The sequence below is a fragment of the Petromyzon marinus genome, chromosome 53, assembly GCF_048934315.1.
Source record: "Petromyzon marinus isolate PM22_M1 ecotype Great Lakes invasive population chromosome 53, UKy_Petmar_22M1.pri1.0, whole genome shotgun sequence".
In the NCBI taxonomy this organism is placed as follows: domain Eukaryota; kingdom Metazoa; phylum Chordata; class Hyperoartia; order Petromyzontiformes; family Petromyzontidae; genus Petromyzon; species Petromyzon marinus.
Window position 1 is genome coordinate 6,730,264 of NC_133719.1, and position 25,020 is coordinate 6,755,283.

Here is a 25,020-nt window from a genome sequence, read left to right on the forward strand (position 1 = left end):
GAGTCTAAACACGGGGGACGTGTGGGGGTCTTTACACGGGTGGCGTGTGGGGTCTATACACAGGTGGCATGTGGGGTCTATACACAGGTGGCATGTGGGGTCTATACACAGGTGACGTGTGGGGGTCTATACACAGGTGACGTGTGGGGTCTATACAGGGGTGACGTGTGGGGTCTAAACACAGGTGACGTGTGGGGGTCTATACACAGGTGACGTGTGGGGTCTAAACACAGGTGACGTGTGGGGTCTATACACGGGTGACGTGTGGGGTCTATACACAGGTGACGTGTGGGGTCTATACACAGGTGACGTGTGGGGTCTATACACAGGTGACGTGTGGGGTCTATACACAGGTGACGTGTGGGGTCTATACACAGGTGACGTGTGGGGTCTATACACAGGTGACGTGTGGGGGTCTATACACAGGTGACGTGTGGGGTCTATACACAGGTGACGTGTGGGGTCTATACACAGGTGACGTGTGGGGGTCTTTACACGGGTGACGTGTGGGGTCTATACATGGGTGACGTGTGGGGGTCTATACACAGGTGACGTGTGGGGTCAATACACGGGTGACGTGTGGGGTCTATACACAGGTGACGTGTGGGGTCTATACACAGGTGACGTGTGGGGTCTATACACAGGTGACGTGTGGGGGTCTTTACACAGGTGACGTGTGGGGTCTATACACAGGTGACGTGTGGGGTCTATACACAGGTGACGTGTGGGGTCTATACACAGGTGACGTGTGGGGTCTATACACAGGTTTCGTGTGGGGTCTATACACAGGTGACGTGTGGGGTCTATACACGGGTGACGTGTGGGGTCTATACACAGGTGACGTGTCCGGTCTATACACAGGTGACGTGTGGGGTCTATACACAGGTGACGTGTGGGGTCTATACACAGGTGACGTGTGGGGTCTATACACAGGTGACGTGTGGGGTCTATACACAGGTGACGTGTGGGGGTCTATACACAGGTGACGTGTGGGGTCTATACACAGGTGACGTGTGGGGTCTATACACAGGTGACGTGTGGGGGTCTTTACACGGGTGACGTGTGGGGTCTATACATGGGTGACGTGTGGGGGTCTATACACGGGTGACGTGTGGGGTCTATACACGGGTGACGTGTGGGGTCTATACACAGGTGACGTGTGGGGTCTATACACAGGTGACGTGTGGGGTCTATACACAGGTGACGTGTGGGGGTCTTTACACAGGTGACGTGTGGGGTCTATACACAGGTGAGGTGTGGGGTCTATACACAGGTGACGTGTGGGGTCTATACACAGGTGACGTGTGGAGTCTATACACAGGTGACGTGTGGGGTCTATACACAGGTGACGTGTGGGGTCTATACACAGGTGACGTGTGGGGTCTATACACAGGTGACGTGTGGGGGTCTATACACAGGTGACATGTGGGGTCTATACACAGGTGACGTGTGGGGTCTATACACAGGTGACGTGTGGGGTCTATACACAGTTAACGTGTGGGGGTCTAAACACAGATGACGTGTGGGGTCTATACACAGGTGATGTGTGGGGTCTATACACAGGTGACGTGTGGGGTCTATACACGGGTGACGTGTGGGGTCTTTACACAGGTGACGTGTGGGGTCTATACACAGGTGACGTGTGGGGTCTTTACACAGGTGACGTGTGGGGTCTATACATGGGTGACGTGTGGGGTCTATACACGGGTGACGTGTGGGGTCTATACACAGGTGACGTGTGGGGTCTATACACAGGTGACGTGTGGGGTCTATACACAGGTGACGTGTGGGGTCTATACACAGGTGACGTGTGGGGTCTATACACAGGTGACGTGTGGGGTCTATACACGGGTGACGTGTGGGGTCTATACACAGGTGACGTGTGGGGTCTATACACAGGTGACGTGTGGGGTCTATACACAGGTGACGTGTGGGGGTCTAAACACAGATGACGTGTGGGGTCTATACACAGGTGATGTGTGGGGTCTATACACAGGTGACGTGTGGGGTCTATACACGGGTGACGTGTGGGGTCTTTACACAGGTGACGTGTGGGGTCTATACACAGGTGACGTGTGGGGGTCTATACACAGGTGACGTGTGGGGTCTATACACAGGTGACGTGTGGGGTCTTTACACAGGTGACGTGTGGGGTCTATACACAGGTGACGTGTGGGGGTCTATACACAGGTGACGTGTGGGGGTCTATACACAGATGACGTGTGGGGTCTATACACAGATGATGTGTGGGGTCTATACATGGGTGACATGTGGGGGTCTATACACAGGTGACGTGTGGGGGTCTATACACGGGTGACGTGTAGGGGTCTATACACAGGTGACATGTGGGAGTCTATACACGGGTGACGTGTGGGGGTCTATACACAGGTGACATGTGGGGGTCTATACACGGGTGACGTGTGGGGTCTATACACAGGTGACGTGTGGGGTCTATACACAGGTGACGTGTGGGGGTCTATACACAGGTGACGTGTGGGGTCTATACACAGGTGACGTGTGGGGGTCTATACACAGGTGACGTGTGGGGGTCTATACACGGGTGACGTGTGGGAGTCTATACACGGGTGACGTGTGGGGTCTATACACAGGTGACGTGTGGGGTCTATACACAGGTGACGTGTGGGGTCTATACACAGGTGACGTGTGGGGTCTATACACAGGTGACGTGTGGGGTCTATACACAGGTGACGTGTGGGGTCTATACACAGGTGACGTGTGGGGGTCTATACACAGGTGACGTGTGGGGTCTATACACAGGTGACGTGTGGGGTCTATACACAGGTGACGTGTGGGGGTCTTTACACGGGTGACGTGTGGGGTCTATACATGGGTGACGTGTGGGGGTCTATACACGGGTGACGTGTGGGGTCTATACACGGGTGACGTGTGGGGTCTATACACAGGTGACGTGTGGGGTCTATACACAGGTGACGTGTGGGGTCTATACACAGGTGACGTGTGGGGGTCTTTACACAGGTGACGTGTGGGGTCTATACACAGGTGAGGTGTGGGGTCTATACACAGGTGACGTGTGGGGTCTATACACAGGTGACGTGTGGGGTCTATACACAGGTGACGTGTGGGGTCTATACACAGGTGACGTGTGGGGTCTATACACAGGTGACGTGTGGGGTCTATACACAGGTGACGTGTGGGGGTCTATACACAGGTGACATGTGGGGTCTATACACAGGTGACGTGTGGGGTCTATACACAGGTGACGTGTGGGGTCTATACACAGTTAACGTGTGGGGGTCTAAACACAGATGACGTGTGGGGTCTATACACAGGTGATGTGTGGGGTCTATACAGAGGTGACGTGTGGGGTCTATACACGGGTGACGTGTGGGGTCTTTACACAGGTGACGTGTGGGGTCTATACACAGGTGACGTGTGGGGTCTTTACACAGGTGACGTGTGGGGTCTATACATGGGTGACGTGTGGGGTCTATACACGGGTGACGTGTGGGGTCTATACACAGGTGACGTGTGGGGTCTATACACAGGTGACGTGTGGGGTCTATACACAGGTGACGTGTGGGGTCTATACACAGGTGACGTGTGGGGTCTATACACAGGTGACGTGTGGGGTCTATACACAGGTGACGTGTGGGGTCTATACACGGGTGACGTGTGGGGTCTATACACAGGTGACGTGTGGGGTCTATACACAGGTGACGTGTGGGGTCTATACACAGGTGACGTGTGGGGGTCTAAACACAGATGACGTGTGGGGTCTATACACAGGTGATGTGTGGGGTCTATACACAGGTGACGTGTGGGGTCTATACACGGGTGACGTGTGGGGTCTTTACACAGGTGACGTGTGGGGTCTATACACAGGTGACGTGTGGGGGTCTATACACAGGTGACGTGTGGGGTCTATACACAGGTGACGTGTGGGGTCTTTACACAGGTGACGTGTGGGGTCTATACACAGGTGACGTGTGGGGGTCTATACACAGGTGACGTGTGGGGGTCTATACACAGATGACGTGTGGGGTCTATACACAGATGATGTGTGGGGTCTATACATGGGTGACATGTGGGGGTCTATACACAGGTGACGTGTGGGGGTCTATACACGGGTGACGTGTAGGGGTCTATACACAGGTGACATGTGGGAGTCTATACACGGGTGACGTGTGGGGGTCTATACACAGGTGACATGTGGGGGTCTATACACGGGTGACGTGTGGGGTCTATACACAGGTGACGTGTGGGGTCTATACACAGGTGACGTGTGGGGGTCTATACACAGGTGACGTGTGGGGTCTATACACAGGTGACGTGTGGGGGTCTATACACAGGTGACGTGTGGGGGTCTATACACGGGTGACGTGTGGGGGTCTATACACGGGTGACGTGTGGGGTCTATACACAGGTGACGTGTGGGGTCTATACACAGGTGACGTGTGGGGTCTATACACAGGTGACGTGTGGGGGTCTATACACAGGTGACGTGTGGGGTCTATACACAGGTGACGTGTGGGGTCTATACACAGGTGACGTGTGGGGTCTATACATGGGTGACGTGTGGGGTCTATACACGGGTGAAGTGTGGGGGTCTATACACAGGTGACGTGTGGGGTCTATACACAGGTGACGTGTGGGGGTCTATACACAGGTGATGTGTGGGGTCTATACACAGGTGACGTGTGGGGTCTATACACGGGTGACGTGTGGGGTCTATACACGGGTGACGTGTGTGGGTCTATACACAGGTGACGTGTGGGGTCTATACACAGGTGACGTGTGGGGGTCTATACACAGGTGACGTGTGGGGTCTATACACAGGTGACGTGTGGGGTCTATACACGGGTGACGTGTGGGGTCTATACACAGGTGACGTGTGGGGGTCTATACACAGGTGACGTGTGGGGTCTATACACAGGTGACGTGTGGGGGTCTGTACACAGGTGACGTGTGGGGTCTATACACAGGTGACGTGTGGGGTCTATACACGGGTGACATGTGGGGTCTTTACACAGGTGACGTGTGGGGTCTATACACAGGTGACGTGTGGGGGTCTATACACAGGTGACGTGTGGGGTCTATACACAGGTGACGTGTGGGGTCTTTACACAGGTGACGTGTGGGGTCTATACACAGGTGACGTGTGGGGGTCTATACACAGGTGACGTGTGGGGGTCTATACACAGATGACGTGTGGGGTCTATACACAGATGATGTGTGGGGTCTATACATGGGTGACATGTGGGGGTCTATACACAGGTGACGTGTGGGGGTCTATACACGGGTGACGTGTGGGGGTCTATACACAGGTGACGTGTGGGGGTCTATACACGGGTGACGTGTGGGGGTCTATACACAGGTGACGTGTGGGGGTCTATACACAGGTGACGTGTGGGGTCTATACACAGGTGACGTGTGGGGGTCTATACACAGGTGACGTGTGGGGTCTATGCACGGGTGAAGTGTGGGGTCTATACACAGGTGATGTGTGGGGTCTATACACAGGTGACGTGTGGGGTCTATACACAGGTGACGTGTGGGGTCTATACACGGGTGACGTGTGGGGTCTATACACAGGTGACGTGTGGGGTCTATACACAGGTGACGCGTGGGGGTCTATACACAGGTGACATGTGGGGTCTATACACAGGTGACGTGTGGGGTCTATACACAGGTGACGTGTGGGGGTCTAAACACAGATGACGTGTGGGGTCTATACACAGGTGATGTGTGGGGTCTATACACAGGTGACGTGTGGGGTCTATACACGGGTGACGTGTGGGGTCTTTACACAGGTGACGTGTGGGGTCTATACACAGGTGACGTGTGGGGGTCTATACACAGGTGACGTGTGGGGTCTATACACAGGTGACGTGTGGGGTCTTTACACAGGTGATGTGTGGGGTCTATACATGGGTGACGTGTGGGGTCTATACACGGGTGACGTGTGGGGTCTATACACAGGTGACGTGTGGGGTCTATACACAGGTGACATGTGGGGTCTATACACAGGTGACGTGTGGGTTCTATACACAGGTGACGTGTGGGGTCTATACACAGGTGACGTGTGGGGTCTATACACAGGTGACGTGTGGGGTCTATACACGGGTGACGTGTGGGGTCTATACACAGGTGACGTGTGGGGTCTATACACAGGTGACGTGTGGGGTCTATACACAGGTGACGTGTGGGGGTCTAAACACAGATGACGTGTGGGGTCTATACACAGGTGATGTGTGGGGTCTATACACAGGTGACGTGTGGGGTCTATACACGGGTGATGTGTGGGGTCTTTACACAGGTGACGTGTGGGGTCTATACACAGGTGACGTGTGGGGGTCTATACACAGGTGACCTGGGGGTCTATACACAGGTGACGTGTGGGGTCTTTACACAGGTGACGTGTGGGGTCTATACACGGGTGTCGTGTGGGGGTCTATACACAGGTGACATTTGGGGGTCTATACACAGGTGACGTGTGGGGGTCTATACACAGGTGACGTGTGGGGTCTATACACAGGTGACGTGTGGGGGTCTATACACAGGTGACGTGTGGGGGTCTATACACGGGTGACGTGTGGGGGTCTATACACAGGTGACGTGTGGGGTCTATACACGATTGACGTGTGGGGTCTATACACAGGTGACGTGTGGGGTCTATACACAGGTGACGTGTGGGGTCTATACACAGGTGACGTGTGGGGGTCTATACACAGGTGACGTGTGGGGTCTATTCACAGGTGACGTGTGGGGTCTATACACAGGTGACGTGTGGGGTCTATACATGGGTGACGTGTGGGGGTCTTTACACAGGTGACGTGTGGGGTCTATACACAGGTGACGTGTGGGGTCTATACACAGGTGACGCGTGGTGTCTATACACAGGTGACGTGTGGGGGTCTATACATGGGTGACATGTGGGGTCTATACACGGGTGACATGTGGGGTCTATACACGGGTGACGTGTGGGGGTCTATTCACAGGTGACGTGTGGGGTCTATACACAGGTGACGTGTGGGGTCTATTCACAGGTGACGTGTGGGGTCTATTCACAGGTGACGTGTGGGGTCTATACATGGGTGACATGTGGGGTCTATACACAGGTGACGTGTGGGGGTCTACACACAGGTGACGTGTGGGGTCTATACACAAGTGACGTGTGGGGTCTATACACAGGTGACGTGTGGGGGTCTATACAAGGGTGACGTGTGGGGTCTATACACAGGTGACGTGTGGGTCTATACACAGGTGACGTGTGGGGTCTATACACAGGTGACGTGTGGGGTCTATACACAGGTGACGTGTGGGGTCTATACACAGGTGACGTGTGGGGTCTATACACAGGTGACGTGTGAGGTCTATACACAGGTGACGTGTGGGGTCTATACACAGGTGACGTGTGGGGTCTATACACAGGTGACGTGTGGGGTCTATACACAGGTGACGTGTGGGGGTCTATACACAGGTGACGCGTGGGGTCTATACACAGGTGATGTGTGGGGGTCTATACACAGGTGATGTGTGGGGTCTATACACAGGTGACGTGTGGGGTCTATACACAGGTGACGTGTGGGGGTCTATACACAGGTGACGTGTGGGGTCTATACACAGGTGACGTGTGGGGTCTATACACAGGTGACGTGTGGGGTCTATACATGGGTGACGTGTGGGGTCTATACACGGGTGAAGTGTGGGGGTCTATACACAGGTGACGTGTGGGGTCTATACACAGGTGACGTGTGGGGGTCTATACACAGGTGATGTGTGGGGTCTATACACAGGTGACGTGTGGGGTCTATACACGGGTGACGTGTGGGGTCTATACACGGGTGACGTGTGGGGGTCTATACACAGGTGACGTGTGGGGTCTATACACAGGTGACGTGTGGGGGTCTATACACAGGTGACGTGTGGGGTCTATACACAGGTGACGTGTGGGGTCTATACACGGGTGACGTGTGGGGTCTATACACAGGTGACGTGTGGGGGTCTATACACAGGTGACGTGTGGGGTCTATACACAGGTGACGTGTGGGGGTCTGTACACAGGTGACGTGTGGGGTCTATACACAGGTGACGTGTGGGGTCTATACACGGGTGACATGTGGGGTCTTTACACAGGTGACGTGTGGGGTCTATACACAGGTGACGTGTGGGGGTCTATACACAGGTGACGTGTGGGGTCTATACACAGGTGACGTGTGGGGTCTTTACACAGGTGACGTGTGGGGTCTATACACAGGTGACGTGTGGGGGTCTATACACAGGTGACGTGTGGGGGTCTATACACAGATGACGTGTGGGGTCTATACACAGATGATGTGTGGGGTCTATACACGGGTGACGTGTGGGGTCTATACACAGGTGACGTGTGGGGGTCTATACACAGGTGACGTGTGGGGTCTATACACAGGTGACGTGTGGGGGTCTGTACACAGGTGACGTGTGGGGTCTATACACAGGTGACGTGTGGGGTCTATACACAGGTGACGTGTGGGTTCTATACACAGGTGACGTGTGGGGTCTATACACAGGTGATGTGTGGGGGTCTATACACAGGTGATGTGTGGGGTCTATACACAGGTGACGTGTGGGGTCTATACACAGGTGACGTGTGGGGGTCTATACACAGGTGACGTGTGGGGTCTATACACAGGTGACGTGTGAGGTCTATACACAGGTGACGTGTGGGGTCTATACATGGGTGACGTGTGGGGTCTATACACGGGTGAAGTGTGGGGGTCTATACACAGGTGACGTGTGGGGTCTATACACAGGTGACGTGTGGGGGTCTATACACAAATGATGTGTGGGGTCTATACACAGGTGACGTGTGGGGTCTATACACGGGTGACGTGTGGGGTCTATACACGGGTGACGTGTGGGGGTCTATACACAGGTGACGTGTGGGGTCTATACACAGGTGACGTGTGGGGGTCTATACACAGGTGACGTGTGGGGTCTATACACAGGTGACATGTGGGGTCTATACACGGGTGACGTGTGGGGTCTATACACAGGTGACGTGTGGGGGTCTATACACAGGTGACGTGTGGGGTCTATACACAGGTGACGTGTGGGGGTCTGTACACAGGTGACGTGTGGGGTCTATACACAGGTGACGTGTGGGGTCTATACACGGGTGACATGTGGGGTCTTTACACAGGTGACGTGTGGGGTCTATACACAGGTGACGTGTGGGGGTCTATACACAGGTGACGTGTGGGGTCTATACACAGGTGACGTGTGGGGTCTTTACACAGGTGACGTGTGGGGTCTATACACAGGTGACGTGTGGGGGTCTATACACAGGTGACGTGTGGGGGTCTATACACAGATGACGTGTGGGGTCTATACACAGATGATGTGTGGGGTCTATACATGGGTGACATGTGGGGGTCTATACACAGGTGACGTGTGGGGGTCTATACACGGGTGACGTGTGGGGGTCTATACACAGGTGACGTGTGGGGGTCTATACACGGGTGACGTGTGGGGGTCTATACACAGGTGACGTGTGGGGGTCTATACACAGGTGACGTGTGGGGTCTATACACAGGTGACGTGTGGGGGTCTATACACAGGTGACGTGTGGGGTCTATGCACGGGTGACGTGTGGGGTCTATACACAGGTGATGTGTGGGGTCTATACACAGGTGACGTGTGGGGTCTATACACAGGTGACGTGTGGGGTCTATACACGGGTGACGTGTGGGGTCTATACACAGGTGACGTGTGGGGTCTATACACAGGTGACGCGTGGGGGTCTATACACAGGTGACATGTGGGGTCTATACACAGGTGACGTGTGGGGTCTATACACAGGTGACGTGTGGGGGTCTAAACACAGATGACGTGTGGGGTCTATACACAGGTGATGTGTGGGGTCTATACACAGGTGACGTGTGGGGTCTATACACGGGTGACGTGTGGGGTCTTTACACAGGTGACGTGTGGGGTCTATACACAGGTGACGTGTGGGGGTCTATACACAGGTGACGTGTGGGGTCTATACACAGGTGACGTGTGGGGTCTTTACACAGGTGACGTGTGGGGTCTATACATGGGTGACGTGTGGGGTCTATACACGGGTGACGTGTGGGGTCTATACACAGGTGACGTGTGGGGTCTATACACAGGTGACGTGTGGGGTCTATACACAGGTGACGTGTGGGTTCTATACACAGGTGACGTGTGGGGTCTATACACAGGTGACGTGTGGGGTCTATACACAGGTGACGTGTGGGGTCTATACACGGGTGACGTGTGGGGTCTATACACAGGTGACGTGTGGGGTCTATACACAGGTGACGTGTGGGGTCTATACACAGGTGACGTGTGGGGGTCTAAACACAGATGACGTGTGGGGTCTATACACAGGTGATGTGTGGGGTCTATACACAGGTGACGTGTGGGGTCTATACACGGGTGATGTGTGGGGTCTTTACACAGGTGACGTGTGGGGTCTATACACAGGTGACGTGTGGGGGTCTATACACAGGTGACCTGGGGGTCTATACACAGGTGACGTGTGGGGTCTTTACACAGGTGACGTGTGGGGTCTATACACGGGTGTCGTGTGGGGGTCTATACACAGGTGACATGTGGGGGTCTATACACAGGTGACGTGTGGGGGTCTATACACAGGTGACGTGTGGGGTCTATACACAGGTGATGTGTGGGGGTCTATACACAGGTGACGTGTGGGGGTCTATACACGGGTGACGTGTGGGGGTCTATACACAGGTGACGTGTGGGGTCTATACACGAGTGACGTGTGGGGTCTATACACAGGTGACGTGTGGGGTCTATACACAGGTGACGTGTGGGGTCTATACACAGGTGACGTGTGGGGGTCTATACACAGGTGACGTGTGGGGTCTATACACAGGTGACGTGTGGGGTCTATACACAGGTGACGTGTGGGGTCTATACATGGGTGACGTGTGGGGGTCTTTACACAGGTGACGTGTGGGGTCTATACACAGGTGACGTGTGGGGTCTATACACAGGTGACGCGTGGTGTCTATACACAGGTGACGTGTGGGGGTCTATACATGGGTGACATGTGGGGTCTATACACGGGTGACGTGTGGGGTCTATACACGGGTGACGTGTGGGGGTCTATTCACAGGTGACGTGTGGGGTCTATACACAGGTGACGTGTGGGGTCTATTCACAGGTGACGTGTGGGGTCTATTCACAGGTGACGTGTGGGGTCTATACATGGGTGACATGTGGGGTCTATACACAGGTGACGTGTGGGGGTCTACACACAGGTGACGTGTGGGGTCTATACACAGGTGACGTGTGGGGTCTATACACAGGTGACGTGTGGGGGTCTATACAAGGGTGACGTGTGGGGTCTATACACAGGTGACGTGTGGGTCTATACACAGGTGACGTGTGGGGTCTATACACAGGTGACGTGTGGGGTCTATACACAGGTGACGTGTGGGGTCTATACACAGGTGACGTGTGGGGTCTATACACAGGTGACGTGTGAGGTCTATACACAGGTGACGTGTGGGGTCTATACACAGGTGACGTGTGGGGTCTATACACAGGTGACGTGTGGGGTCTATACACAGGTGATGTGTGGGGGTCTATACACAGGTGACGCGTGGGGTCTATACACAGGTGATGTGTGGGGGTCTATACACAGGTGATGTGTGGGGTCTATACACAGGTGACGTGTGGGGTCTATACACGGGTGACGTGTGGGGTCTATACACGGGTGACGTGTGGGGGTCTTTACACGGGTGACGTGTCGATGATTTAGTCGAGGGATGAGAGAGAGAATCCTTACTCTGCCTTCTCGGGCTCCACGCTGGGCTCCAGGGTGCGCGCCTTCTTCGCCGCCTTGTGAAGAGGGGACAGCGAGAGAGTGAAGTCCGACGCTTAGCGAGCGACCGCTCGAACACAAACCGCTACGTGCACTCGCGCTAAAGGCAGTTGGCCCCACGCACACGTACGTGCACGTACACGCACACATACACGCACGTACACACAGGTACACGCACGTACAAGCACGTACACGCATCATACACGGACGCGTAAATACAAAGCTCGTGAAATGTTTTGCCCCGAATTTCAGTCCACTGGGAACTCTCACACAGTGGCGTATCGCCCCCCCGTGTTAGCGAACGGTCTGCGGAAGGAGATGTCACAGAACTGCTTCCGAGACCTCTTCAAGCGACCTCTCATCCCGTGTGCTGCAGTAACGAGGTTGCCCTTCGTCGCATTACAGCATGGGGTCAAGTGAGCCTATTACCTCGGTTCATTGCAGCTCGCTGCTCTTGACACTAACACGATGGTCATCATCATCATCATCAGTCATCCATCATCATCAATCATGAGAATCAGAATCTGCATTTAGAATGGAAGAATCCAATGAGCTATTGAACTATTTTTCAGAGATGTCCAGTATGGGCGGGTCAATCAATCATCTTCAATCATCTTTTATCATCGTCCATCACTAATCATTATGATCAAAAATCATCAATAATCCATCATCTTCAATCATTATCAATAGTTATGATCAATAATCATCATCAATCATCCTCCATCATCTTCAATCATCGACTTCAATCATCATCAATCATTATGATCAACAATCATTTTCAATCATCATCGATCAACATGATCAACAATCATCATCAATCATCATCCATCATCTTCACTCATCAACTTCAATGATCAACTTCATCATCATCAATCATTATAATCAACAATAATTTTTAATCACCATCATCATCATCATCCATCGTCATCAATCATCATCGATCACCATGATCAACAATCATCATCAATCGTCATCCATCACCTTCAGCCACCCGTCAGCCGCTACGACTCAACCCCGCGCTCCCTTCACCTTGAACGTCTTCATGATGTCGGCGGGCGACGCGCTCGCGCTGCCGGAGGCCGACTCGGCGGCGTCGCCCGCCCCCAGCCCGGACTCCTTCTTCAGGTCCACGTTGAAGATGTCCGCCGACAGGTCGGCCTGGTCGTCGGCCGCCGTCAGGTCCATGAGGTCCTGCGTGGCCTCCTCCTCTTCCTCCTCGTTCTGCTCCACCTCGGCCGCCTCCCGGCGCACGTCGTCCTGCGTTGGGTCGGGCATGCCGGCCAGGATGTCCGTCACGGTCATCTTCTTGACGCCCTCGACGAGGTTGTCGCCGAAGACGCTGCCCGTGACGATGCGGACGAAGCCGTGCCCCACGCTGTAGAGGACGCTGAAGAGGGTCACGGCGGAGGCGGTGGAGAATGCGGCGACCGACGAGCCCATCTCCCTGAAGGTCATCTTCATCAGCTTCCTCAGCTGCCGCTTGATGTTCCAGGGTGAGACGATCCACAGCGCAGTCAAGACGTGCCCCACGGCGGTGCCCGCCGCCGACCTGAAGAAGCCCAGGGAGAAGATGCCGTGGTCTTCCATCTCCCCGTCCACGCTCTCCTTCTCCGCCTCCTCGCCCTCCGCCTCCTCGCCGTCCTCCTCGTCCTGCTCCGAGATGTCGGCCGCGATCTGCATCTCGAAGATGGTGTCCTCGCAGAAGTTGACGAACATTTCCATCTTCTCCTTCTCGCCGCCCTCGTTCACCACGTCGAAGATGAACTGCCGCTTCGACTCCTTCACCTGGGGCATCTCCCACTGGTTGCGGCTCGACTCCGAGATCTCGAAGTACACCCGCTCGATGCGCTTGCCGCTGCCGAGGATCTCAATGCGGCCCAGGTAGGGCGTGAAGTAGTTGAGCAGGCTCTCCGACTTCTCCAGGAAGTTGTGAAGGCGCACGTCGTTGGGCATGTGCTCTGAGAGGCTGGTGAGCAGCACGGCGAGGTTGAAGCCGATGTCCTTGGCCGGCTCGTGGAAGCGATCGGCAAACTCCTCGTAGTCGAGCATCTCGTTCTCGTCGATCTCGCCGCACGACAGCAGGAAGCGGACCTCCGAGGGGCTGTAGGCCTTCTGGCAGTCCATGGCCTTCTGGAAGTCGCGCTTGGAGATGCGCCCCTTCCGCTCGGGGTCATAGTCGCGGAAGGCGTCCGAGGAGACGATCTCCTTGAGGCGCAGGAACATGTCGAAGAACTTGATGATCATCTCGACGTTGTTGGACGACTCGACCAGCATGTCCACCATCTGCTTGCCGATCATCCCGTTGACGACGTTGCCTGAACGCAAAGCAAACGTTTGAGGGGTGGGAGGGGTGAAGGGTGGGGTGAGGTTAACTTGACTTCTACACAACTTGGTCCCGATTTTATCGACCCCTTTGGGGATAATGAAATTTTTCTCGTCTTGAATCAATAACTCGTGAAAAGAACTTTTACCTGGAGACAAATATGTGATGGAGATATTGGTTATTTATTTTTAGCGATTCATACTCTTTTGGGTTGTATACTACTGTATTGTCGATAATGGTTGAATTTAAATATTCATTATTTGTATGATAATAATACGTCACTATTATATAGCGTCATTCATGCCAATTGCATCTCACAACGCTGTACAATAATTATTTGTACGATTACACTAAGGGCTAAATCATCTCGATAGCAATTATCAAGCAAACAAACCCTCGTAAATTAGAAAAGAACAAACACATTTACACCAAGAAATGGCGTAAAAACAAAACTAATTATCATGAGAATTGGTACAATGCTGTGCTACAAACCCGGTAACTTGAGTTAAATTCCGGGCCACGGCTATCATCCGTGGCAAGTGATTTCAGAATCAGTCCCACCTTCCTCCTCCACCAACCAGCACTGACCAGCGTGATGAAGTATGGTCAAAAGCTCCGATGACCGAGGAGGTATTGGGGAGGCATTAATCGATTCGCAGACTGAGAATGGATGGAGCGGGTCTCACATTTACGATTGAAAATGACACTGCAATGACTGTAAAATGATCTCAAGTTCAGCAGAATGAGCAGAATGCAGTTGAGTAAAAAAATATAAATGCCAACGTGTAAAATTAACCGAAGTATATGTGCAACTTATCTTCAACAAAATACAAACAAGAACCAAGAGATCAGTCTGTTTGCTCAAGAGTCTTGGCTCTGGGTTACTGATGGAAACGTTACATTCCTATGGTGGAAAGGGCACCAGGATACCCCCAAAACAACCCTTGTCCCCAATAATCAAGGGTGGTTATGCTAAAATAAAAACGCTCGTGAAAAACTACGTCTTTAAAACACACGGCTCTCTCCTGTCAAGACCCATGAACGACAACGACAAAAAAAACCCAACCAACCTTCCAGCATGGACAGCAGCATGACAATCATGTCCTTCTGCAGGTCCAGCAGCTGCTTCAGCAACTCAATTTGCGCCGAGTCCTGCAAGAGTCGTAGCGCAAGCACACAGGCCCGCATGTGGTCGCGGGACAAGCGAACCATTCGTCCGTCTACCTTTTGCACGTAAATAAGCGGACGGTAACGAGATGTGCAAACGGCACGCTTTTATTCATTTGTTTACTTCGAGGGGCAGATATATGCGAAGAAGGGCAACTGTCCGCTGAATTGTTTTGTTATTGTGACGCCAATGATTATCTTTGTGCCACGGTGGCGAGATGTCAATGACCTCGCCTGGTATACAGGAGGTCGTGGGTTCGATCCCCACTCTGATGCCTGTTGTATATTTGGAGTTTGCGTGTCTCTCTCCTCGTGGTCGTGTGAATTTTTCTCCGGGTCCTCCATTTTTCCCCTCCACATTTAGAATCAACATCACGCGTTTAGAGTATTCGGCTGCTATAATTTTCCACGTGATGATAAGCCGCTTCGTTGAGCTATCATTTGTGTGGCGAGGTTGCTTGTGAAAATGAGCTATATCGCTCGAGTGGGCCTCAACTGGTAAAATAAAAATAAGTTTTAGTTGTTACGCAAACATCCGCACGGTGTCCTCATGATCTGGGAATATGTCGACAGTGGAATATAGAAGGTAACGCAATACAATAGTACGTTTTTTGCGATGATGGCATACTCTACACCAGCGATCGGCAAACCTGCCCCTCCGGATCCGCATGCGATGGCTCTTTAAGGACTGCTGCTTCGTGACAGTTATTCATTAAGGACCCACCGTCCCGTATCCACCACTTGCACTGTGGCTTTTGAATTATTCAGGTTTTTTTTTATTACCGAATTTGACATTAAAAAAAAAATGGATCTCCTTCTCATTGCGGTCACCCACCACCCTCTGCTCTACACCGATTAAAACCCAACATACATCGTGTTCATATTCGATAGTACACACAGTGACGCCGTGGCTTCGATTACCGAATTACGCGTCAAGATTCGGCACGATGTTAGAGTCCAGTGTTTTGACCATTGCAGAGCGGGTGATTTGTCTACGTTTGGCGGGCACCCCCCCTACACAGAATCCGAGGCCCCGAGCTGCACACCTCCTACCCAACCCCGAAGCTCCGGTGTGTGTCAAACCAGACACTGGGCAAAGGAAACGACATCAGTGAGTGTCCGTTCACAACGTTCAACATCGATTCATTGATTCACTGCATTCATTCAGTGCTCTTTATTAACACATTTCTTCACATAATGGCCAGCGTTAACTTTTTAGGGTTTTTTTTTCATTCAACCGCCATGAAACACACAACCACTTACCCACGACGTTGAACTCAACCGGTTAAGCAATTAAAATTTGCGGTCGTGAAATTAACCCTGAAAGAGGGACGTCGTTAATTCTGCGTCGTGCGTGTTACTGTCATTGCCGCTAGATTCTATTTTGTGCAAACGCTCGACACGGCTCCTAAAAAATGCCAGCCTGCGCGCCTCCTCATCAGCCACTCTCTTCGACGTTAACAATCAATGTCCCCCCCGCTCGATCCGAACAATCGTTGGAGGGGCACCCGGAGATCGACAATCCAGGGGGAATTGCTAATGCCAGATGGTGAGACACTGCGAGACGCTCGGCGATCGGACGTCGGATGTGCAACATGGAAGGAATTGAGCAAGAGGAAGGAAGGGATGGCGGGGACGTTGGTCGCTTCGACGTCATGACCTCTCAACCTTGGCCAGCGCAACGGAAAGTACAATACAACGTTGCGTATCCGAGTCCCTGGGGACTGAGGAGCAGGCGGATATGTGAAGTGGTCGGACATGCGGACGTCTATATCAAATGGCGGTTACACCGTCGTCAGGCACGAATTTGGTTTACCGGACGAACACAAAGTGCAAGCTGCTTCAAACGTGGGGAAATGCTTCAGTGCGCTTTATAAATTGGCACATCCACGTGAGATTAAGAGCGCATGGCTGCGTGTGAAATGGTCGGTTTTGTGAAGACCCAGGGAAAACGAGAGTCACACCGGGCGCAAACACTGCACTTGGGCCGGGGGTGGTTAATTGGTCAGGGGGGATACGTGACGGGCAGAGATGGTGACGGTGCAGTGTAATTATCGTGAAATTGTGTAGTTGTTCTTCTGCATCTACATCAGCCATACGGGATAATAAGAAGTGTAATTATAATCAGCAATTGCAGTGCCTTCAAAAACACTGGGCCACAGTGACATGTGTTCTTTGATATTTTATTCTTGCGAGAGTCTCCCCTCTGCTGTTTACACATGCAATTAATGCTCCCCGACGCGTACCTAAAGACGATTACAGTTTCAAAGGCGCTATCTCTGCGCATGGAGATCTGGAAGCCAATTGAAGTGGTAATTACTGCGGTCGAAAATGTGGTTACAGAGTAACAAAAAAAACCATGACTTCTATTCCAATTAACGGTATCAGAAAGCTCATCCGCCACCGTGGAAAAAAAAATGTGCGACAGTGGTGAGCAGGGGCGGAGCCGGGGGGGGTGACAGGGGTGACATTCTGCGTATAAGTGTACGACACTCGGTCTGGCGGACTCCCTGCAACTGCATTGTCAGAGTGCGTCGCCAACCGATGGCGTCTAGTTCAACAGCCTGACTCTCTAAATCATTCTTGAAATTAAAATTTGTTGAATGTCACCCCGGCCTGAAATCCTGGCTCCGCCCCTGGTGGCGGGAAACTAGGGAGGGAAGGGACTGCCGTCTGTCTGTGCCGCGTTCCGCTACCTTGGAACCAATCCTTCATGGTCGCGGGGGGAAAAAAAAAGTATCGACTATCCTCCCCGCTCACATGACCGATGATCGTGGCGGCGAAAGTGAAAGTGCTTTCCCCCGCTCAAACGAGCACGGAGGCAGCAGCGCCTGTATCCTCCTTACGGCCATCAGCCAATGGTGTAAATTCCACATTCATATGGCGGCGGGCAGGTCCATCCATTGGACAACCAGTACGACGATGATGGAGGCGTTCGGTAATTAGCACGCGGAACTCGTCCGTAGATTGGGAAGAGGGCCTTCCCCCCCCACCCCACCATTGAGGGAGGCAGGCAGACAGAGCGTTTGGAAGCGCCGTGCTAAAATTAACCTCGGACGCCGGTTAGTGAAGGGCAAAGTGTGAGTGAAGAAAAACTGCAGAGTCAAGTCACACTGACTGCACACTGTCAAGTCACACTGACAAGGCACGGGGGCTATTGTGAGGCACGACACAAGGCTCCTGGCCAGCTCGGTTGCAAATCCAAACATCAGCAGCAAAATCCAAACATCACCGGGGGGGGAGGGGGGTTTGGGGGGGGGGGGTGGCAAGGAAAGAGAGGACAAGTGGGGAACATTTGCACCGAACATTGGCACCAAAACCGCAGGCTGACAGCAGGCTGTTTGTGGGTGAAATCAGACGTAGCGTTAAAACGTTAATGCGGCGTCTTAATTCATTCATACCCCACTACGCGAGCGTAGGTCACAGGACCGTTTAAAAACAATCGAAATCGGGTTCGCAATTTAAAATGGCCAAGAGGAGTCGTGGCGCGGATTATTAACGACGTTCTACGTTGGACGTCGATGCTGTTGCTGCTGCTGAGGCAAGTCGAGGGCTGTGGTAGCGACGATGTTGTGAATGTCCGAGACGCCGTTGCTGGTGAACGAGCGGAGCGCGGGCATTGCTGAATGACGTGTTCCGTGTTTTTTGGCTGATAGTCACGGTCACACGGGGTGGACGGGGGGGGCGGTGGGGAGTGTGGGCGGTGGGGGGGGGGGTGATTCACCTGCCGTGCAATGTTCTGATGCATCATCGAATGAGCATAAATGTTGGTCGACTCTCAACGGTATAACAGGAGATAGGTATCGCAGCGCTGAACTTGAACTCGAATGCAATGGGTTGCCAATGGCCTGAACGCACGTTGGGTGCGTGTACCTGATTCTCAGATAAATCAGAAAAATACAACATGTGAGAGGTCATATCTCTCCGGTGAACAAGGGTCCGTTGATATTCTTAGTTCTTTCGGTAAAGTCACGTTGAAGGGAAACAATAAAATAATAAAATATATATAAAACAATAAAAATCCTCACGACGTTTCGATCGTAACACAAACGGTCGTCATCAGGTGAAATCCTGGCTCCGCCCCTGGTGGCCGTTTGTGTTAAGGTCGAAACGTCGTGAGAATTTTTATTGTTTTATATATATTTTATTATTTTATTGTTTCCCTTCAACGTGACTTTACCAAAAGAACTAAGAATATGAATTACTGCAGTCACGAAAGCTTTAAATCAAAATTTAAGGGTCCGTTGCTCGCAATGTCCCCTATTTTAAATTTCTTTTTACAATTTCAATCATTAGATCAATCTATCCAAGATTTTTAACGCACCGTATTCAGCAAAAAAGCTGAGACGGTGGCGCGGAATGGCACTTACAAACATTTTAACAAAAAAAATAAACGAAACGGAAGAGAAAATAAATGCTCTTCATCCGGCCTTAAAAGCACCGATCATAAAGGCCGAGCGGACTTCTCCCAAGCAGTAACAAAAATAAACTGTATTTAATAACGATTTCGTCCAAGCGACCGAAGCAAACAAAAAAAAAGCTTTCTAGGATTTGAATGGCAAAAAAAAAGCCCTCCCTGGGAACAATCGTCTGATATTTATGGCGCACGCTTCAGAGGCTCCTGACGTCAGAGTGCGATTGGGGTGCCGGGGTCAGGTAAGGGGGGAGGGGACCCTCTCCATTAAGGCGGGTCAAGGGTAAGGGGAGGGAAGAAGCGGCAGGCAGACAGGCAGGCAGGCAGGCAGGCGGGCGGGCGGGCGGGCGGGCGGAACGGGCAAGCATGTATCCCTTACATGAATACGAAAGCCCGTCCGAATGTCGTGAATCTGGCACAGAGAGAAAGAACCAAACACAGAAGGGTGGAGAAAAGAAAGGAGAAACGAAAGAGAGAGAAAAAAGCGACGCAAAAAAATGCCCTGAGACATTTGTCGTGCGCGAACCTGCACCCGCAGCGACATCCCACCGAACACTGCGAGGCATTTTCAAGGCAAGGCTGGAGCCGGAGGGTGGAGCTGCTTTCGGAGTGCGAAGGTCCGCCACCGCCACGGATGCGGCAGCGTCGTCACGGGTCATCCGTGTGCGTGGCGGGCAAATCAAGGGATTCGTGGGGGCCGATCGGAGGGCCTCATTTTGCGTTCGCTGACCTCCACCGAGCGCTGGCTGCTTTTTACGAACGCGCAATCGCATCGCGCGTTGCCATCGACCAGGATGGGTTAAAAAAATGCAACTATGAGCAGAACGCCCCGCTGTCTACACACATTCGCTAAATGTATTTGTTTAGTCCGTCAGCCCATTTATTGGGTTTTTCAGACTAATATTATGAACAAATGCTGATTGATAATATTGGTCTGGATAGCTAATAGGCTTATGAATTAAACGTTGTTTTTTTATGCCGTGGAGGCAGAGAATGGAGTGCTGCATTCTTGCACTTTACACACACGTGGTAAATTTGTATTTATGTTAATCCTTTAAAAATGTCGACGAACTTTTTGGCACATTGAAAAAAAATCAGCACCGCTTTTGACAGATTTGTGATTTTGGAGCTCATCAGCAAACCATAGTTGCTTTCTTGATTGCCAAAATGTTTGCTCGGATGTAATAGCCAAGAGCCGACGTGTAAATCGAATTGTTTTTGCTGAAACACTGACCGATATTGGGATACATGGAATACACCGTATGCATGTTTATGAAATATTCCTTAGAGCAGTGGTTCTTAACCATTACTGCAGCCTTGCACCCCTTTGGTTCTCAATTGGAAAAAAATATATATTTAAATGTGAATACATAGACATTATGAGACCTCCTTTGCCAGTAGCAAGATATAGGAATAGGTTTTACCCTTTTAACTGGCACAAAAAACTGACACCTTTATTCAAGGCATCATGTCTGCAATAACCACAACACAAGCAGTCAAAATGCAAACAAAAGAGACAACTCTGATAATAATATGCACTGTCCTTGAATTTGATTGGTCTACACCCGAGACGGCTTTCTTTAGAGCCTAGTCTCCATTGGTGTTGGACCAGAAGACGCCAAAAGGCGTACAACTCAAAAACAGCGCACTATCAGAGTATTGAGGGCTCGGGGTGAGCATTTACATTATGAGACCTCCTTTGCCAGTAACAAGATATAGGAATTGGTTTTACCCTTTTAACTGGCACAAAAACTGACACCTTTATTCAAGGCATCATGTTTGCAATAACTACAACACAAGCAGTCAAAATGCAAACAAAAGAGACAACTCTGATAATAATATGCACTGTCCTTGAATCAATCCAATTCATTAATCAAATTCAAGGACAGTGCATATTATTATCAGAGTTGTCTTTTTGTTTGCATTTTGACTGCTTGTGTTGTGGTTATTGCAGACATGATGCCTTGAATAAAGGTGTCAGTTTTTGTGCCAGTTAAAAGGGTAAAACCTATTACTATGTGAATACATAGGTTTGATGAAACAAAGTAGTTGTACTTACGTGCCCTTCCTTAAGTTGTGTTTCAATTATTTACCTTCTAAAAACAAATCTGGCCGTGTCTGGCACCCCCCCCAGGTTAAGAACCACTGCCTTAAAGGAAAAGGCATACGTATAAGATCAAGATGCTTCCCATTAGACAGATTTAAACACTCACAGATCGGCCTCTCCGGGTTCATTGACAATGATGACGAATGGATGATTGGCGACAATGGCGATGGATGTCAAAGGTCATTCATAAATGTTTCACGGCCAGTATCTTGGTGACGAGTGATCGGTCCAGTTGCCTTGTAAAATCACCACATGTTCATTCATTTCCATAAATAAGTCAGCAAAAATAGACCGTATCGCAAGCAGATCAAATTCAGCAAGAGCCCTTTTATCAAATAACGCTGCTTTTAGGGTACTGAAATATGCACATCTTCAAACACAACCTCATTAAAATCTTTAACATAGCAGTTTTAATGACGCATGAGCATAAATTACTGAACGTTCCTGCCTTGAAATAGAAAAAAAAATCCATGATCAAATGAACGTTGCATAGCCCTCTGATGGCTCGGAGTCAGGAGCAGAAATTCCACATTCCCATGACGGTGTGGCCTGTCTCTCCACAGAACAACCGCTGTTCACTTCCTACAAAGTGCCACTCGTTTTTTTTTGTAGTCCCAAATCAGAAAAATAATAACAACATTGTTCTATTTTTGTACACAGCTGCGTCACGCATGCAAATTGCATCTCCAAAAGAAAATCCGTAGACTTTGTAACACGCGCAGCTTTTCGCGCAGAGGTGCGGGATGGCACAGGCAAGTGAGGAAAGGAATCCAGGACTGGTGCGAACAATTTGCCCGAGCTCGATGATTCTGCATTGGGAAAGTATGGCCATCCCATATATATATACGGGAAGATGGGTTGAAATATTTGAAATATCTGGTTGGGCTTTTCCTGGGGGGGGGCACAGCGCTCAACTCGCAATTGGAAGCTTACGCGAATTAAATCCTGGTCAGGGAGGCAACTTAGCCCGTCATCCCTCTGGAGTTCGATAAAAAAATATTACCACACTGCTCGAGATCCTGAGTTTGAATCCAGGCAGGTGCCCTGTGATTCAACGACATTCAACTGGGGTTCTCTAGTGCAGCGAGTTGATGATGGTCCCAGCCCAGTAGACATGTCGAACATTCCTCTCGGTGGCAGAGTGGGGGTTGAAAAGTGCTGCCCTCTACCACGTGGACTTGAGGTCAATTAAATGGCGTTCAGAAGTAGTTCTGCGACATCTGCTTCCATGGACCATTCTCTGACACGAAGGGGATGCACCGCTCTGCGAGAAACCCGAACGGATACTTCGTCTCATCACAATCGGGATAAACATGAGGTTTTTTTTATTATAAATAAATAAATCTAAACGTTGGCCAAATTAGCACTTTATTGGGAAGTCAACAACGGGCGTTCGTAGCCGCTGACCGCCACCATTTACGCGTGGGATTTCAACTCCTGTCTCAGCTCTGCCAACAGTAATTAGCGGAGGGCAATGCTTGAATCAAGCACGTGGGCCGTTATTACGTTGGCTCTAGAACAACAACAAAACTCTTCTTTGGTTATTTCGGTAAAGTCACGTAGAATGAGAATAAAATAATAAATTGATCAAATAAAATAACAATAATATTCTCACGACGTTTCGGCCACAACACAAGCGGCCTTCATCAGGTGAAGGGGACGAGACTGTCTGGTAGGACAGCGCTGGAGTGAAAAAGCCACGCTCAGATCACGACCTTTAAGCTGTGTGAGAAGAAACAAAGCGCCTTGACAAAGGAATTAGCATAGAATTCCTTTGTCAAGGGGTGCCTCTGCGGATGTGTATGCTTTAACTTTAACATAGCCATTTCTGTGACCAGTCACAAGCTAATCACTCAGCCATTTCAATGTTAAATCATATGCTAATTCCTTTGTCAAGGCGCTTTGTTTCTTCTCACACAGCTTAAAGGTCGTGATCTGAGCGTGGCTTTTTCACTCCAGCGCTGTCCTACCAGACAGTCTCGTCCCTTCACCTGATGAAGGCCGCTTGTGTTGTGGCCGAAACGTCGTGAGAATATTATTGTGTTATTTTATTTTATCAATTTATTATTTTATTCTCATTCTACGTGGTGACTTTACCGAAAGAACCAAAGAAGACGAATCCTTGCAGTCACGAAAGCTTTAAATCGAAATAACAAAACTGTTTGCACGTTACAGCTGCTGCTAACAGTCCCAAAAGCAGTTCTCTCTCCCTCCTGGTGCCAACTTTTCGCAGGGTCGTGAGCAGATCGATGCCCCACCCCCACCACCTCCGGCCGGCAGACCCGGTGGGGGGAGGGGGGGGGTATGGGATGTGCTCAATGTTTAGACTCGAGACTCCAACGTGCACCGAGTGGGGGGGTGGGGGGGGGGGATGCGGACGACCGCAACGCGGATCGTGGGAAATCGCGCAAGCACTTTCCCTCGACGAGCCGGGGCCATCAGCAGCTGTCCCGCGTTTGGATACTCTACCACGCTACGAGAATCGTTGCTTCCATGAACATACATTCGTAGCGCCGTGTGCGAGATGTCACGCGTTTGGATACTCTACCGCGCTACGAGAAGAGGAAATTAATCAAATAGGTCAATTTGAAGGGAGCAAGACGTTTTCTTCCATTAATGTTGATTTTTTTTTTTTTAGTACGTGAAATATGAATGCCTTTCGAGTTATTGAATGCACTCTCAACGCAAGAAAGCTTACATGGATGGCTACTGTGCAGTATTATTGTACCCCGGGCAGTATAAACGGGTGACACCACGGTTATTCGGGCGGCAGGTGAATTAAGGCCAAATTCGGGTGTTCCCACCTATTCCAAGACATCTGGGCAGCGTGGAAGAGTAGGCCAAAAGCAACCTTACACAGATGTGCTCTGGCAGACCTCCCTCTAATGGGAGGCCCATCCACCAACAGTGGCATGAGCAAGCAATTGCAGGGCTGAATCTTTACCACTATCTATATTTGTTACTTTTGACACGTGGCTCTTTTTGTATGCAGTGCGAATGGTTCTAGCTACCTGCGCCAGCTTCATCTGCATGTGGGCGAAGATGTGCAGGAAGCCCACGACGGCATCCCAGAGCCTGCTGTGAGCGAGGCTCTTCTGGTTTCCTGTGCACGGACCCTGCGGGAGGGGAATGGGGAAAGGCAGGGACAGACAAAGAGACACACGGAT

General features: G+C 51.2%; 1 protein-coding gene across 11 annotated transcripts in view; it reads right to left on the reverse strand.

Moving 5' to 3' along the window:
• Nucleotides 1–25,020, reverse strand: part of LOC116953891 (ryanodine receptor 2-like) — a 321,447-nt gene that overhangs the window by 76,079 nt on the left and 220,348 nt on the right. For 6 of the 11 annotated variants that reach the window (XM_076051966.1, XM_032974187.2, XM_032974190.2 and 3 more), the window contains 5 exons: nucleotides 24,865–24,969; nucleotides 20,126–20,158; nucleotides 15,236–15,317; nucleotides 12,872–14,157; nucleotides 11,807–11,859 (listed from right to left, as the gene is read on the reverse strand). In XM_076051966.1, coding sequence (XP_075908081.1) covers nucleotides 11,807–11,859; nucleotides 12,872–14,157; nucleotides 15,236–15,317; nucleotides 20,126–20,158; nucleotides 24,865–24,969 — 1,559 coding nt within the window. The remainder of the gene's footprint in view (nucleotides 1–11,806; nucleotides 11,860–12,871; nucleotides 14,158–15,235; nucleotides 15,318–20,125; nucleotides 20,159–24,864; nucleotides 24,970–25,020) is intronic. The other 5 variants (XM_076051967.1, XM_032974196.2, XM_032974194.2 and 2 more) reach the window with 1 other exon arrangement.